This window comes from Mus musculus, chromosome 9, assembly GCF_000001635.26.
Source record: "Mus musculus strain C57BL/6J chromosome 9, GRCm38.p6 C57BL/6J".
Taxonomy (NCBI): Eukaryota; Metazoa; Chordata; class Mammalia; order Rodentia; family Muridae; genus Mus; species Mus musculus.
In genome coordinates, this window is record NC_000075.6 from 40955139 (window position 1) to 40969005 (window position 13867).

Below are 13867 nucleotides of genomic sequence, written 5' to 3' on the forward strand. Positions count from 1 at the left end.
GTAAGTACTTGATGGTAAGCCATTTTGGACCCATGGTTACATTTTTAGATATTCACAATTAGAGCCTTGGACTGAGTCACTTAGCAGCTTCTGGTCTCTGCACAGGTCCTAGAGATTCAGTTTCTTATCCACAAAATAACGGAAATGCTTCAAGACAGGGACTCACATGTAGGGTTCATATGTGTGAAGGAAGTCCTGAGTTCACTCCCTAGAACTACAATAAAAACTAATTTTTAAAATTAAATTAAGCTTACCTCGAGGCTTCAACTAAGATAAAGGAAATGACATATGAAGCTAGTAGTTCTACAAATGGAAAGGGTTGTGTAAGTATTCCTATAAACAAGACCTTATTAAGCACGCGTGCTAGGTACTGGCTGGCTGCTTTCTGATCTTCTTTTTAATGCACAAGACTTCAGAAGGCTTCGGCACTGAAGACGTTATTTCTGACGCCCTTGGCATTACATTGATCTGCTTCTCCGTGAGTGCTAAGTGTCACAAGGCTCGTTCTGGAGTGGGGCTTAAGGGTTATCACATGATGGTCCTCTCTCCACTCATGATTCATTCACCACTCTCAACGCTGCTCCAATTTCCATTAAGTAAAGGGTTTCCTCTAATCCATAGACACTGAACTGTGGCTTTGACTTCTGGAGATTCTAGTAACATCAAAACACAGGTGTGGGGCTAAGTGATTTGTCAGGCAGCTTTTAAAACTATTGCTTATAAAAGCGAGAAGAAAGGTTTGCCTTGGTTTAAGGCCAAGGCTTGAACTAATTTTTTTTTTTTGAACTACAATCCCCAGAATGCCATCTACCTTTGGGAAATGAAAGCCTGCTTCAATTTTATGTTGAGAGCTTGAGATCAATTTATTTGTTCCATCGCTCATAACTACTTAGATTTGAGGGACAGAACACCTAGGAACTGTGTAACTAACTCGAGGCAGAGAAAGGATCAATATCCAACCATACTCGAATCACATTTTTGAGACAGTATTTGGATGAGTCCTTCAGTTTGGGAAACTGGTCCTTTTACACCCAGTGAAGGGGGCACTATATTCTAACAAGTTCGAAGGATGCAGTCCATTCTAACCCTATCCTGCAGTTTACAGTCTATCATTAAACATTACCACGGCAGGGCAATCAGAGGGAAACAGAATTATTTAAGGGTTTCTGTGTCAGGAGATGAAGAACCTAGTGATAGCTTTGACTTTTGGAAGTACAATCCTTTATTTTGAGACACTATGTCATAATCAAATGGTCCCTTGACAGTTTGAACAAGGTTAAAGTATGGTGCCTGCTAAGCATGGTATCAAAGGAAGAAACATCAAACAACTGGGGAAAACAGGTGGAGTCTTGTCTTTGTTTTGTTTGTTTGTTTGTTTTTTGTTTTTGTTTTTGTTTTTGTCTTAAAAGTCAGACAAGAAAATTTTGTACAAGGCAGAAGGTTTTGGGAGCTGGAGAAATGGGGGCTTAGTCATTGGCTAAGAGCACTGGCTGCTCTTGCACAGGACCCATGTTAGAGTCCCAGAAGTCACATGGCAGCTCACAACCATCTCTAGCTACAGTTCCAGAGAATCTGACATCATCTACTGGGCTCTGTGGGCACTGCACACATTGGAGTACACACATACATGCAGGCAAAACATTCATTGTACCGTTTGGTTTTGTGTGTCAGCTTGACACGTTCTGGAGTTATCACAGAAAAAGGAGCTTCAGGTGAGGAAATGCCTCCATTAGATCCAGCTGTAAGGCATTTTCTCAATTAGTGTTCAATGCGGGGAGGGCCCATTGTGGGTGGGGCCATCCCTGGGTTGGTAGTCCTGGGTGTTATAAGAGAGCAAGCTGAGCAAACCAGGGGAAGCAAACCAGTAAGTAACATCCCTCCATGGCCTCTGCATCAGCTCCTGCTTCCTGACCTGCTTGAGTTCCAGTCCTGACTTCCTTTGGTGATGAACAGCAGTGTGGAAGCATGAGCTTAATAAATCCTTTCTTCCCCAACTTGCTTCTTGGTCATGATGTTTTGTGTAGGAATAGAAACCCTGACTAAGATATTCATACACATAAAAAATGAAAAAACAAAAACCAAAAAGCCTTCTTTTATGATGCCCTTATTTCTATAAGTGAAACCATTACCATTTCCTATCTTGAAGAGAACAGATCTCCCACATCAGAGCCAGGATAAAAAAAACATAGAGCATCAAGTCAGACTGCATGAATGGTCTGCTCCAGTGCCCACTAGCTACAAGTGGGTATTGAGGCAACTTCATGAAGCCCCTCTGGCAACCTTCAGGATGGGCTGACTATAATATCTACCTCCCAGGACTGCCATTGGACTACACAAGGTAACATATATCCAGCATTTAGTATAATTACAGACTCACAAGAGAAGTTCTATACATGGCAACTGTTATTGCCCTTCATTTGTAGCTCCCTTTGTTCTTCAACCTCTCTAGCTAATCTGTCACCAAGCTCTGTCTATTCTTTCATTTATACATATGCACATGGATGTAATGTATATGTATATATTATGTATGTATATGAAAGAATACATATTATATATTTCAGTTAAAACATTGTTTTTTAAAAAAAGTCAACTGGGACACTGGTATCTACCCAGGGTGTTAGACAATCACTTAATGACACTTTTAGGCACTGGAATACTGTGTGTAGCATGAGACAAGTCCATAATCAAAAGTACAAAATATATGTTCTATTAAGTGAAGCTAATCAGGCATTGAAGAGTATGTCTAAATTGACCTATTTTGGCTAAAAACATATAAGTCACAAGGGACTAGCAGTTAAACTTTACAAAAAATAGAATGTTAGAACCTCTCAGAAGTTTAAAGTGTCTCGGCCACTGTGAGGTCTGCAAAGCTGCAGGCACTGGGCATCCGTTCCTCCTCCTAAGATTCGGTACTTCTGCATACATACACCCTAACGGAACTCACATCTCCAACAAGCCACAGAAGGATGCACACAGACACGTGTGGGAAACAAGAACTGGAGCAGCCTAAATATAGCCATCAGTAGACAGGGTGGTTAATGCCATTTGTCAGCTCCACAGGAACTAGAATCAAGTAGGAGACATGCCTCTGGGTGTACTTGTGACGTGAGATGACCCACCCTACCCGCTGGACAAATAAGGAGAGCGAGCTGAGAGGCAGTCTTACCCCGCTGGGCTTCCTGACCACAAGATGAGTGTGTGAAACTCCTGCTGCCATGAGAGACTGTATCCTTGGAACTGTGAGCCAGAACATGCCCTTCCTTCCTTAGGGTGCTTCTTGTCCAGTGTTTGATCACAGCACTGAGAGAAGTCAGTTACAGTAGGAAGTGGGCAAGCTGCCCTTCCGCACAATGTAACTTGTTTATAAGATAAGCCGAGACATAATAGGAAAATGTCAAAAAACGTAATGTTGACTGAACAAAATAGGGATGTTGTATATGTATGTGTATACATCATCAGCGATTATATGCACCCATGAACAAGTGAAAGAATGTTACAAAGGGTGTACAACCACAGCAGTATGTTTTCATCATTTCTGAGAAGGAACATGGAGAAATGATATGAAAAGGGCACAAGGAAGCTAGTTTTTGTTTTCTTCTTAATCATGTGTATATCTGTGTATCTCTGTCTAGGTGTGTGCAGTTGAATGCAGGTTTCTGCAGAGGCCAGAGGTGTCAGGTTCCCTGGAGCTAGAGTTATAGGCAGCTGTCAGCTGTCTGTTGTGACTGCTGGGAACCAAATTTGGGTCCTCTGAAAGAGCAGTACAGACTCTCAACCATTGAGCCATCCCTCTAGCCCCAACAAGGAAATGGTTAGATGATATTTATGATTGTGACTTTAAAATAACCCAATATAAATATGATTTGTGTCATTATTCCCTTCTAATTTTTAATAGGATAGACTATTTTTTTCAAAATTAAAAAGCATTTAGGTGTGTATCTGGCTCAATGGCAGAGTGCTTGTCTAGTGTGCCCAAGGCTCTGAGTTTGATCCATAGTAACAAAAACAATAAAATATGACATTAATAGCAAAAGAAAAACATGCCTTCAAACCACTATGACCTTTGACAAATGATCTCTTCTCTGTTAGCCTCGTTTCTACCAACTTTAATGTAGGAACCACAACCTGTCCCTATAGAATTACAATGAAGAAGTGAGAAAAGGAAAAAAAGAAAGGGGCCTTTAAAAATGTCCACAGTATTGATTCTGTTGTAGTCATCATTGCTGTTCCTTTGTCCATAGTACTTATTTGGTAGTACTTATTCTCTAACTCAAGGGCACAGCTTCCAGAAGCTTTGCTTTGTCACGCTGTCCCCTCTGCCCTCTCCCAGTTGGCTCAACCAGTCTGTTCAGCTAAAGCCATCCTAAATTCTCCTCTGCCTTCAGCCTTCCAATGACAGCATTTATCATCTTTTCTTTTCTTTCTCTCTTTTTTATTTTGTGAGCATTTATGTGTTCATTTCTCTCTGCTTTTTTTTAATTAGGTATTTTCTTTATTTACATTTCAAATGTTATCCCCTTTCCTAGCTTCCCCTCCGAAAATCCCCTATCCCGTCCCCCATCCTCCTGCTCCCCAACCCACCCACTCCCATTCCCAGTCCTGGCATTCCCTTATACTGGGGCATAGAACCTTCACAGGACCTAGGGCCTCTCCTCCCATTGATGACCAACTAGGCCACCCTTATCTACATATACAGCTAGAGCCACAAGTCCCACCATGTGCTTTCTTTGATTGGTGGTTTAGTTCCAAGGAGCTCTGGGAGTACTGGTTAGTTCATATTGATGTTCCTCCTATGGGGCTTCAGACCCCTTCAGCTCCTTGGGTACTTTCTCTAGCTCCTTCATTGGGGACCTTGTGCTCTGTCCAATAGATGATTGTGAGCATCCACTTCTGTGTTTGCCAGGCACTTGGCAGAGCCTCTCAGGAGACAGCTATATCAGGCCCCTGTCAGCAGGCTCTTGTTGGCATCTGCCATAGTGCCTGGGTTTAGTGGTTGTTTATGGGATGAATCCCCAAGTGGGGCAGTCTCTGGATGGTCAGTGTTTATCATTTCTACTGAAGTTCTGAGACTCCCTAACATGCAGACACGTTTCTTTTACCTTGGTATCGCCAGTGAAATGAAGGAGAGGAAGGAGGACTGGGTGTTAATTTTTACTCTTAGAGACCTCACTATGACTCCCTGGACAAGTTCTTTAAGATGTGAAATGTGCCCCCTATAGGCTTGTGGTTCTATTTTGGGAGCCCTTGCAAATGTGGTCTAGTGAGGAGAAGCAGCAGGTCTTTGCAAGCCGGACCACTTCAGGGTCCATTGGACTTGGCTTCCTGTGTGTGCTATGCATGAAGCTGCAGCTGCAGCTTCCTCCATCACAGACCAAGTCTCTTCAGCTTCCATGTCTTCTGCACCATGGCAGACTGTACCCTCAGAACCACGGGAATAAATTCATTGCCCCCACCTCTGTCTTGTTGTCACAGCAACAAGAAGACTAAGACAAGTGGTTATACCTGATGACCTACCAAAGTGTCTCCTGGTACTTAAGGCATGTTCTTGACGCTCCTACACCCAGTCAATAATGACTGTATTGGTAAATTAAAGAAGAGGAGAAAGAGAGAAAAATATGCTGAAATTGGGGAGCCACACTGCCCTTGGTTGCTGGGAGACCTGCTTTTGCACAGTGATCATTAAGACATCCATCCTTTCTCACCTAGCAAGGTACCAGGGATTATTTCACAAGCCAGCTCCTTACCTGTGATTCACACCAGCATCATGAGCACTTAGGTCTTCCCTGTTAGTGTTGTGGGCTGCTTTTCTGTTCACTGCCTCTTCTGTCTCACTTGGGCTGTCCTCCTCCAAGCTGTCAGGCTCCATATCTTTGTCCTGGATTTGGTCCTTAATATCAGACCAGGACTTAGCCTCTTGAGGGAGGCTTTCTGAATCCGATTCTAAGGAGTCTTTTGAAATCAGGTTTAAGAAGTCTTCTTTCTTAAAGGGTCTGCCCGAAGGCGGGATCCTCAAGTTGGTGTGATGGACGGGAGACTGGCTAGAGAGCTTGGGAACGGGTTTATATTTATTCATCCTGAAAAATAGAAACATGAACAGGAACACTCTTGTTAATAGAAGCAGTTAGCTGATATTTATAATTGTGGCTCTCCAAAGCATTGCTTAAAAAATTTATGTTACTCTGCTGCTACTGAAATCATAATGGCGATGTTTATCAAAAATGTCAATGAGCAAGAGAACCTTGTTATATTATCTGCAGGCTTTTGAATGCACCCTTTTGAGTGTATGAGCAAGGAAGGCCTATTGGAAAAATGATTGTTTTTCTCTCTGTAGAAACACATCTGATTTAGGGCTCATAAGCAGCCTGAGCAATCGAATGAGGTTTTATTGAGGAAATCAAATGGCTGCTTGAAAGCCGATTCTCTTTCCAGCTTCTAAGGGCTTCTTACAAACAAGCCGGAACAAAGCCAAACAGTTAATTGTGAGCAGTGCTTTTTGGTGGCTTTATTTCAAATGCTCAGGGCAAGTGTGTGTGTGTGTGTGTGTGTGTGTGTGTGTGTGTGTGTGTGTGTACACATCTTGTTCAGCAGCAGCCACAGATGCACTCAGACAGGTTCATGGCTTACCATTTACAAAGTAAAGGAGAGAAAAGCATGGCTTCCCCACCGTCACTGTAATATACAGACTGTTTCTTTCCCAGACGGATATAAGCAGGCTCCAGCATTTAGAAAAGGCTTTTGCTATCCAGGATGCTGCTAGAGAGGAGTGTACAACCAGGTGGCCATTATATGGAGATCAACCTCAGCTCAGGGTTAAACGACAACCATGTGACAATAACGGTTTAAAATGTTCAGGAAACAAGGTTGGTGAATGCTGGTAAGCTAAGCACTTCAGAGGGGGAAGGAGGAAGACCAGGCATTGGAGGGAGGCCAGTTTGGGCTGCATGAGACCCTATCTAAAACAAACAAACAAACAAACAAACAAACAAACAAACAACTGAAACTGTTTAACAAAAGGTCTGTGAATCCTGTCTCAGAGCGACTCAAAGCAGAGGCTGGCTGTCACCTACCTGGAATAGGTGCTACTCTTGAGTAGGGGAGGCTGGTCTGCATTTCAGCTAGGAGTCGAGGTGTCCCTTGTTAAGTATGTAGGAGTGTGATTCCAAGGGAACTCTCAGGGTCGCCAAAGGCTCCTCTAGTGACCCATGAGATGGTTTACAGAACAAGTGCTCTGAATCAGCACAGGACTGGAAGGTGATTGCCTTCCACTGCTACCCAGGGTTTCTCTTTTGGTTTATTTTCTCTCTCACTGCCTTTATGCTGTAGTGTGTGTGTGTGTGTGTGTGTGTGTGTGTGTGTGTGTGTGTGTCACTGCCTTTATGCAGTAGTGTGTGTGTGTGTGTGTGTATGTGTGTGTGTGTGAGAGAGAGAGCTTTACCACTGGAGGCTACGCTCAAATTTGTTTTGACTGGCTGGCTCATGTTCTTTTGACAAATCCAGTTTTTAATTAAAAATACCTTGACCTGATTCCTGTTCCTTGAATTATTATTATATTGACCTTGTTGCTAGGGTTTCCAAGGACACAGTCTGCTCCTTGGATGAAAGCACCTTTACAAACATGACAGACAAAAGGTAGCGCTCATACTTAAACAAACATGAGCCAGTCTCTGCTGAACTCCAAGCTCCCTTAGTAGACCAATATATCATTGCCTAATTTTCAGTTAGTTTGCCTGCAATCAGTCTCTGCTTTAGTATACACATTGTGCTCTGCCACATTTTAATACCAATTTCCTTTTGCAGGATGATTTTTAGAGAGCAGCAAGCATGAAAACATTTTAAATCTAAATCTCTATAAACACCAGCTTTGTTATTTAAAAGCTCACTGTACTTGGAGTCTTGAAAAATAAGCTGAAAAAAAAAAACCCTGAAAAAACAGGGAATGTGATGTAGCTCACTGCTAGCACATTTATGATGAATGGGGTTTAATCTACAACTCCAGCAAAGCGGGGGTGGGGGAGGTAGGGATGGGGTAGGGGGTGATGTTGGGGAGGGAATCTCAGTTCATTTAGAACTGTTTTTCATCAATAATTAAAATCATTCATTTTGTCTTTTCTTAAATGAGAACCCAGGATTTCTTCGTAGTAATAAAGTAGTGATAATAATGTAGTTGTTGTTGAGAGAGTAGAAGAATTTGTGAAGAATGTGAAAGAACAGAGCGAAATATTCCCCCAAATTGGGTTTTCTGTGGCGGCCTGACCTTAAGGGGGTTAGGGGGAGGAAGAGAGTTATAGAAAAAGAGCTGATCACTCGAATAAATTTAGTTAAGTGGGCTATATTTCACGAGTAACTAACTCGCTAGTGATGCTCCGTACCAAAAGAAAAAAAAAAAAAAAAAAAAAAAAAAAGAAAGAAAGAAAGCAACGGTTGGGCCTTAGCGATTCCTGACCAATCCACTTCTTAGTAAACAAGGAAGGCATGGGGCAAGTCCTCTAGGGACTAAGAAACCACCAATTCTGGATCCTGCTAAGGTCTTCTGTCTCTGCCACTGGTTGGGGTCAAATCCTCTAGGGCAGGGAACAAGGAGGCCCATTTAGGATGAACAGTGGATCCAAAGTTGCCCTTTTTGGAACAGGTGGGGTGCTGCCCCATGGGGATCGCAGGGTTTTCGCCCGTTGTCTCTTTCTAAGGGTCAGGAAAGCTGCAGGGGGCGTTTGAAGGTCCACAGGTGGTGGGTTGGAGACCGGGACAAGGGGCTGGGGACAGGGCTGCTCAGCCTGGGGGGTCGCAGCCCTGTCTGGGCGCGGTCCTTCCTCCCAGACCACAGACTGTGCCGGCTCCCTCGCGCCCACCCCTGAGTTCTCCGTACAGCCCGCCCGCGCGGCCCCTTCCCACCCGCCGGGAACCGCCCGTCACCTGCCGGCACCGCTGGGCAGCCGCGCCCCTGGCCCCGCAACCTCCGCAGCCCCGGCTCCCCCGGCGGCTCCCGCCCCGCCCGCCGCTGCCTGGAGACGGTGGCCAACACCGCTCGCTCGCTCGGGGCCGCGGGCCCAGCGCTCCTCAGCTCAGCGGCGGCGCGGGAGACCCCGGCTCGGCTCGGGATGCTCAGGTCTAGCCAACCCAACTCTGCGGAGGAGGAAAAACAGGGAGAGAGCCCAGCATCGGTGATGCTGCTGGGGTAGGAGAAAGGAGCCAGTTAGTGAATGGAAGGGAGGCAAAAAGAGACAAGGAGAGGACGGAGGGAAGAAAACAAGTGGCCAATAAGCATTTGCCCTTTATTGGAAAGGAACTTAATTCGTTAATAATCAGAAGAGGGGAAATTAAAGCCACGTAGGCGAGCACACTCACCACACGGTCATCTTAGGGCGAAAAGTTGGCCATGTGTTGGTGATGCCACCTAGGAGTCTCAGCACTCAGAGGGAGTGGCTGAAGGATCTGTACTGTGAAATCCTGCCCTCAGAGCCAAAACACCCGTAGGAACAGAGAGTAGAGAAACACGCCTGCTCCAAGGGCCAAGTGTATAAAAGACATAAGGATGAAGGACTCTTGGGTGTGTGAACTAGCAGCACTTTGGATTTGACATTGTCTGGGCTGTGCAGGCACTCCTTAGTTCCTAGTGACTCAGCTTTAGACATTCACCCAAAGGAAGAATGTGTTTTTATGCATCTTGATAGCATGAATTTGAAATGTCCTACTCGGGTTCTTGGATTTGAACACCTGGTTCCCAAGCTAGGCCTGGCCTTTGAGGCTTAGAGCCTATTGCTGAGTTCTCCTCTTTCCAGTGATCCAGGGTGTAAAGGGCTTGTGCCACGCTGGTCCCTTAGACTTGGCCATGCCTTTTTCACCTTGATGGACTGAAACCTTAAGCCTAAATGAGCGTCTCTTCTTACTGTCGGGCATTTTGCCACAGCTTTGAGGAAAATATCTCATACGGCATCCAAGCTGGAGAATGTGGGAACATAAAAATTAAAGACGAGTTTACTAAAAATTTCCTGGGTTTGTAGGCATGCACACACAGCAAAGCTAAAACTTAAAAAAAAAAAAGGCCAAGTAGACTAGAAATTTATGTAAGATTAGGAGATTAGGATCTGATCAGCTGTAGAAGGTATGGGGAACAGTGCTTTTGATACAATATTTCTTGACTTTAGTGGCTGGTGCTCTTTTTAAATACTTCTTTAAGGCGTACATTTATAGTGTGTAGTATGCCTTACTGTCAAAAATATTTTCAAAGACAAAGAAAGGACATGCTGGACATTATAGTCCCATTAAAGACATAAGTAAATCTAAATAGCTAACTACCTTCCAAGTAGCAAGCTATCTACAGACCCATTGCTTCACTAATAACAGAAGACAGGAAATTGGAGAACAACCTCATACCTAATGTCACCACCTTTCAAACTCGTTCTTATTATAGCTGATTTTCTGCCTTTGCTTTGACAGCGGGGACCTTTCCTATACATGCACAGTAAGACCCTGTCCACTGACAAAATTAAAACGAGCTATCTGAGGAGTTTGTGTTATTCTGCCCACTCCGTTGCACAACTTATAATTACAGGAGCTTCAAACATGCAGAGGAAACCCACGCTAAAATATTCATTCTCCAAGGCAGATTCTGGTGTGTGTGTGTGCGCGCGCACGCATGCACGCAGGCTGTTCCTAGGAGTCAAGTGAGAACCATTCACACCTGCCCACCTTCTCAGCCACACTGGTCAGCGCAGGTCGCTGCTGCGATTCTTCAGGTCCTTCAGTTGCTTTCTGCATCATCTGGAGAATGTTCCTTCTGGCTTTCTTTCCGCAAGTCAGGGACCTTGTGGGAGTCACAAGTGCTGAGATCCAGCAGTTACTGGAAGAGACACCCCACCCTCTTAACACAGGACCCCTGAACTTGGCCCACCTACCCCCTGTAACAGCTATCCTGCTTACTCTTTGGTGTAACTAAAGGAATGAGGAAGGTTGAAATAGGAAGCACCAATGATAGGCTGTACCGGGAGGTCAGAAATGGCACTTGTTGTTCTAATGGAGATAAGTTAATATGAAGATATATTATGGAGAGTTGAGAAGGAGAGACACTTCTCATGGGTTCAGTGACCATGGGCAGCATCTCTGGCCGTTATGGCTGGAGGAGCCCAGGGATGAACCTGAAATCATTATCCTTGAGAAGCCAGGAGCAGGGCTGCTTGGAACAAGGATCCAGGCCTCTGGGGGGATGAGGAAGGACTAACAGAGCTGGCTCTGGGAGGGGCAGAATGGGAATCAGGTGCTGCTACTGAAGCATGCTGGGCTCCATGAGGATGGAGAGGCCCGGTCAAAGGGTCTCGGAGGAAACAGAAAGCAGAGCATCAGTCCCTGTTCCTCCTTCACCATGACCACCACCAGGCGAGCCAGCAAGAGCCTGCTGGGAAAGGGACAGTTGTGGTTTGCCTAGTAATCACAGTGTGTGAGTCGTGTATGTGTGTGTGTGTGTGTATGTGTGTGTGTGTGTGTGTGTGTGTGTGTGTGTGTGTGTGTGTGTGCAGTGTTTGTGGGTGATTATGTCTGTGACTGCAAGAACTGAGGAGGAAAGAGGCAATAGATTTCTCCTGGAGTCAGAGTTATAGATGGCTGTGAGTTCTTGGATGTGGGAGCTGGGAACGGAACTCCAGTCCTCTGTGAAAGCAACATGCACTCCTAATGGCTGAGCCAGCATCCCTCCAGCCATGAACTTTTCTGTCTTAAAACAAACAAACAAACAAGGGCTGGCAAGATGGTTCATTGGGTAAGAGCACTGACTGCTATTCGGAAGGTCCTAAGTTCAAATCCCAGCAACCACTTGGTGGTTGAACCACCCATAATGAGATCTGATGCCCTCTTCTGGTGCATCTGAAGACAACTACAGTGTACTTATGTATAATAATAAATCTTTGGGCCAGAGCAAACGGGGTTGACCGAAGTGAGCAGAGGTACTAAAAATTCAATTCCAACAACCACATGAAAGCTCACAACCATTTGTACAGCTATACTGTACTCATATACATAAAATAAATAAATCTTAAACAAACAAAAAGTTGGGCAGTGGTGGTGCATGCCTTTAATCCCAGCACTTGGGAGGCAGAGGCAGGCAGATTTCTGAGTTTGAGGCCAGCCTGGTCTACAGAGTGAGTTGCAGGACAGCCAGGGCTGTTACACAGAGAAACCTTGTCTTGAAAAAAAAAAAAAAAACAAAAACCCAAAACCAAAATCAAAAAAGACCTATTGTTTCACAGAGCTGAAAGACCCTTGGCAGAATTATTTTCTCTTTTTAAATATTTTCTCTTCTTAAATATGAATACCGTTGTTCAGTTGTTTCCCCGAATTTAGGCTTTTCTAGAAATTCAGTAGGATGGCTTTAAAAGACAACCCTGTAAGTTGTGTGCTTCATGTGGAATGATTACAAGTCATTGCTTCCTGTGAGGAAGCTTGAGGGGGAGGAGACAAGATGGGGAAATTAACATATTTCAACCCTGATAACAGACCTGCTCATGAGCTCATTACAGGGAGGAAGAGGCCATCTTCTCCCTCAGAAGGCTCAGGATGGGGTTTAAAAAAAAAACCAACCAACCGTGTTTCATCTAGATCAAACTCCCTTTATGAATATAGCAAATTGCCACGACTTCAGCTGGAGGAAGTGATGGGAGATTATGTTGTTGGGTTAAATTAGTGGGCTCATTAATGGTCAGCAGTTCAAACCACCGTCTTCATCTACAGGGAGTCTCGTGACTTCAGGATGCTCGGCCTGTTGGGTGGTTGTCATTTTCTCTGTTATTTTCACCTAATAACAGATGGTATGGGTGATGTGTGGAGCCAGAATTGATTGATTGATTGATTTACTCACTTAGGGCAGTAGGATGAGCATTCTTTTGACTTACTTCCTGAGAGGCAGCATGGAGCAGGATCTGTCCATTCTTCTCTGACTCCATCTTGCAACGAATGAGAGGTCAAGAGCATGAAACTGCCTCTTCTGTAGGAAGGAGGACAGCATCTTGCCTTGGGCTAAGGTCCTATTCCCAGGTGTCTTAACTCACTGGTTACATTTGGCTCTGCTTGACTGTGTCTGTGTCACTATAGTTCAACCAGTAGAGTGGATGACTTGGGTCAGTCTTCCAGGATAGTGGCTTCACAAACCAACCTACTCTAGGACTTAAAGCTGTTCCATTAGGGAAGAAACTGCAGAGCCAACTCATCTGGCTTGAGGAACTGTTGGGTCTCAAAGTTCTGACACAGAAACTCAAGACCAGCAAGAACACAACATTTCCCCTTCTCCTCCCTATTATGTCCTCCCATAGTAGTATGGCCCTTGAAGGGTTAATGGTGGCCCCAAGCATCATCTGCATTACATTTTCCAAGAAGGATGGTTTGAGTCCAAAGGCCTCTTTGATCACTAAGTGTTTTCTGTGTCAGGCATGAGACAGGAACTTTTGTACATTGGAGGCCATCTTGGGCCATGTGGCAAGATCCTGTCTCAAATATGTAAAATAGCCAGGCAGTGGTGGTGCACACCTTTAATCCCAGCACTCGGAGGCAGAGGCAGGCAGATCTCTGAGTTCCAGGCCAACCTGGTCTACAGATCTAGTTCCAGGACAGCCAGCGCTGCACAGAGAAACCCTGTCACAAAACAACAACAACGACGACAATGACAACAACAGCCTCCTGAAATATGTAAATAAACAAAAATATATTCCAGAAATCTATCAAGAACAGTGTTGTTTTACGTCATTGCATTTTTGCCACACTTATTCTACACCCACGGATGTAACAAATCTTAGCTGTAAAAACAGGTCGCCTCTGTGCTGAGCGTGGACAGACAACTCTTGTCATTATGCCAAAAACAATAGACTGCAAAGTGTTATCTATGCAC

General features: G+C 44.6%; 1 protein-coding gene across 5 annotated transcripts in view; it reads right to left on the bottom strand.

The window, feature by feature from the left end:
• The window catches only part of Jhy (junctional cadherin complex regulator), a 71416-nt gene extending 60288 nt beyond the window's left edge, over positions 1 to 11128 (bottom strand). The window contains exons 1-2 of one of the 5 annotated variants that reach the window (NM_001357359.1): positions 9343 to 9415; positions 5745 to 6074 (exon numbers count right to left, since the gene is read on the bottom strand). In NM_001357359.1, coding sequence (NP_001344288.1) covers positions 5745 to 6074; positions 9343 to 9353 — 341 coding nt within the window. In that variant the 5' untranslated portion in view covers positions 9354 to 9415. Of the gene's footprint in view, positions 1 to 5744; positions 6075 to 7067; positions 7897 to 8910; positions 8981 to 9342; positions 9624 to 10686 lie in introns of those variants that run through there. The other 4 variants (NM_001081121.2, NM_001357360.1, XM_006510600.4 and 1 more) reach the window with 4 other exon arrangements.
• Between the last annotated feature and the right edge of the window lie 2739 nt (positions 11129 to 13867).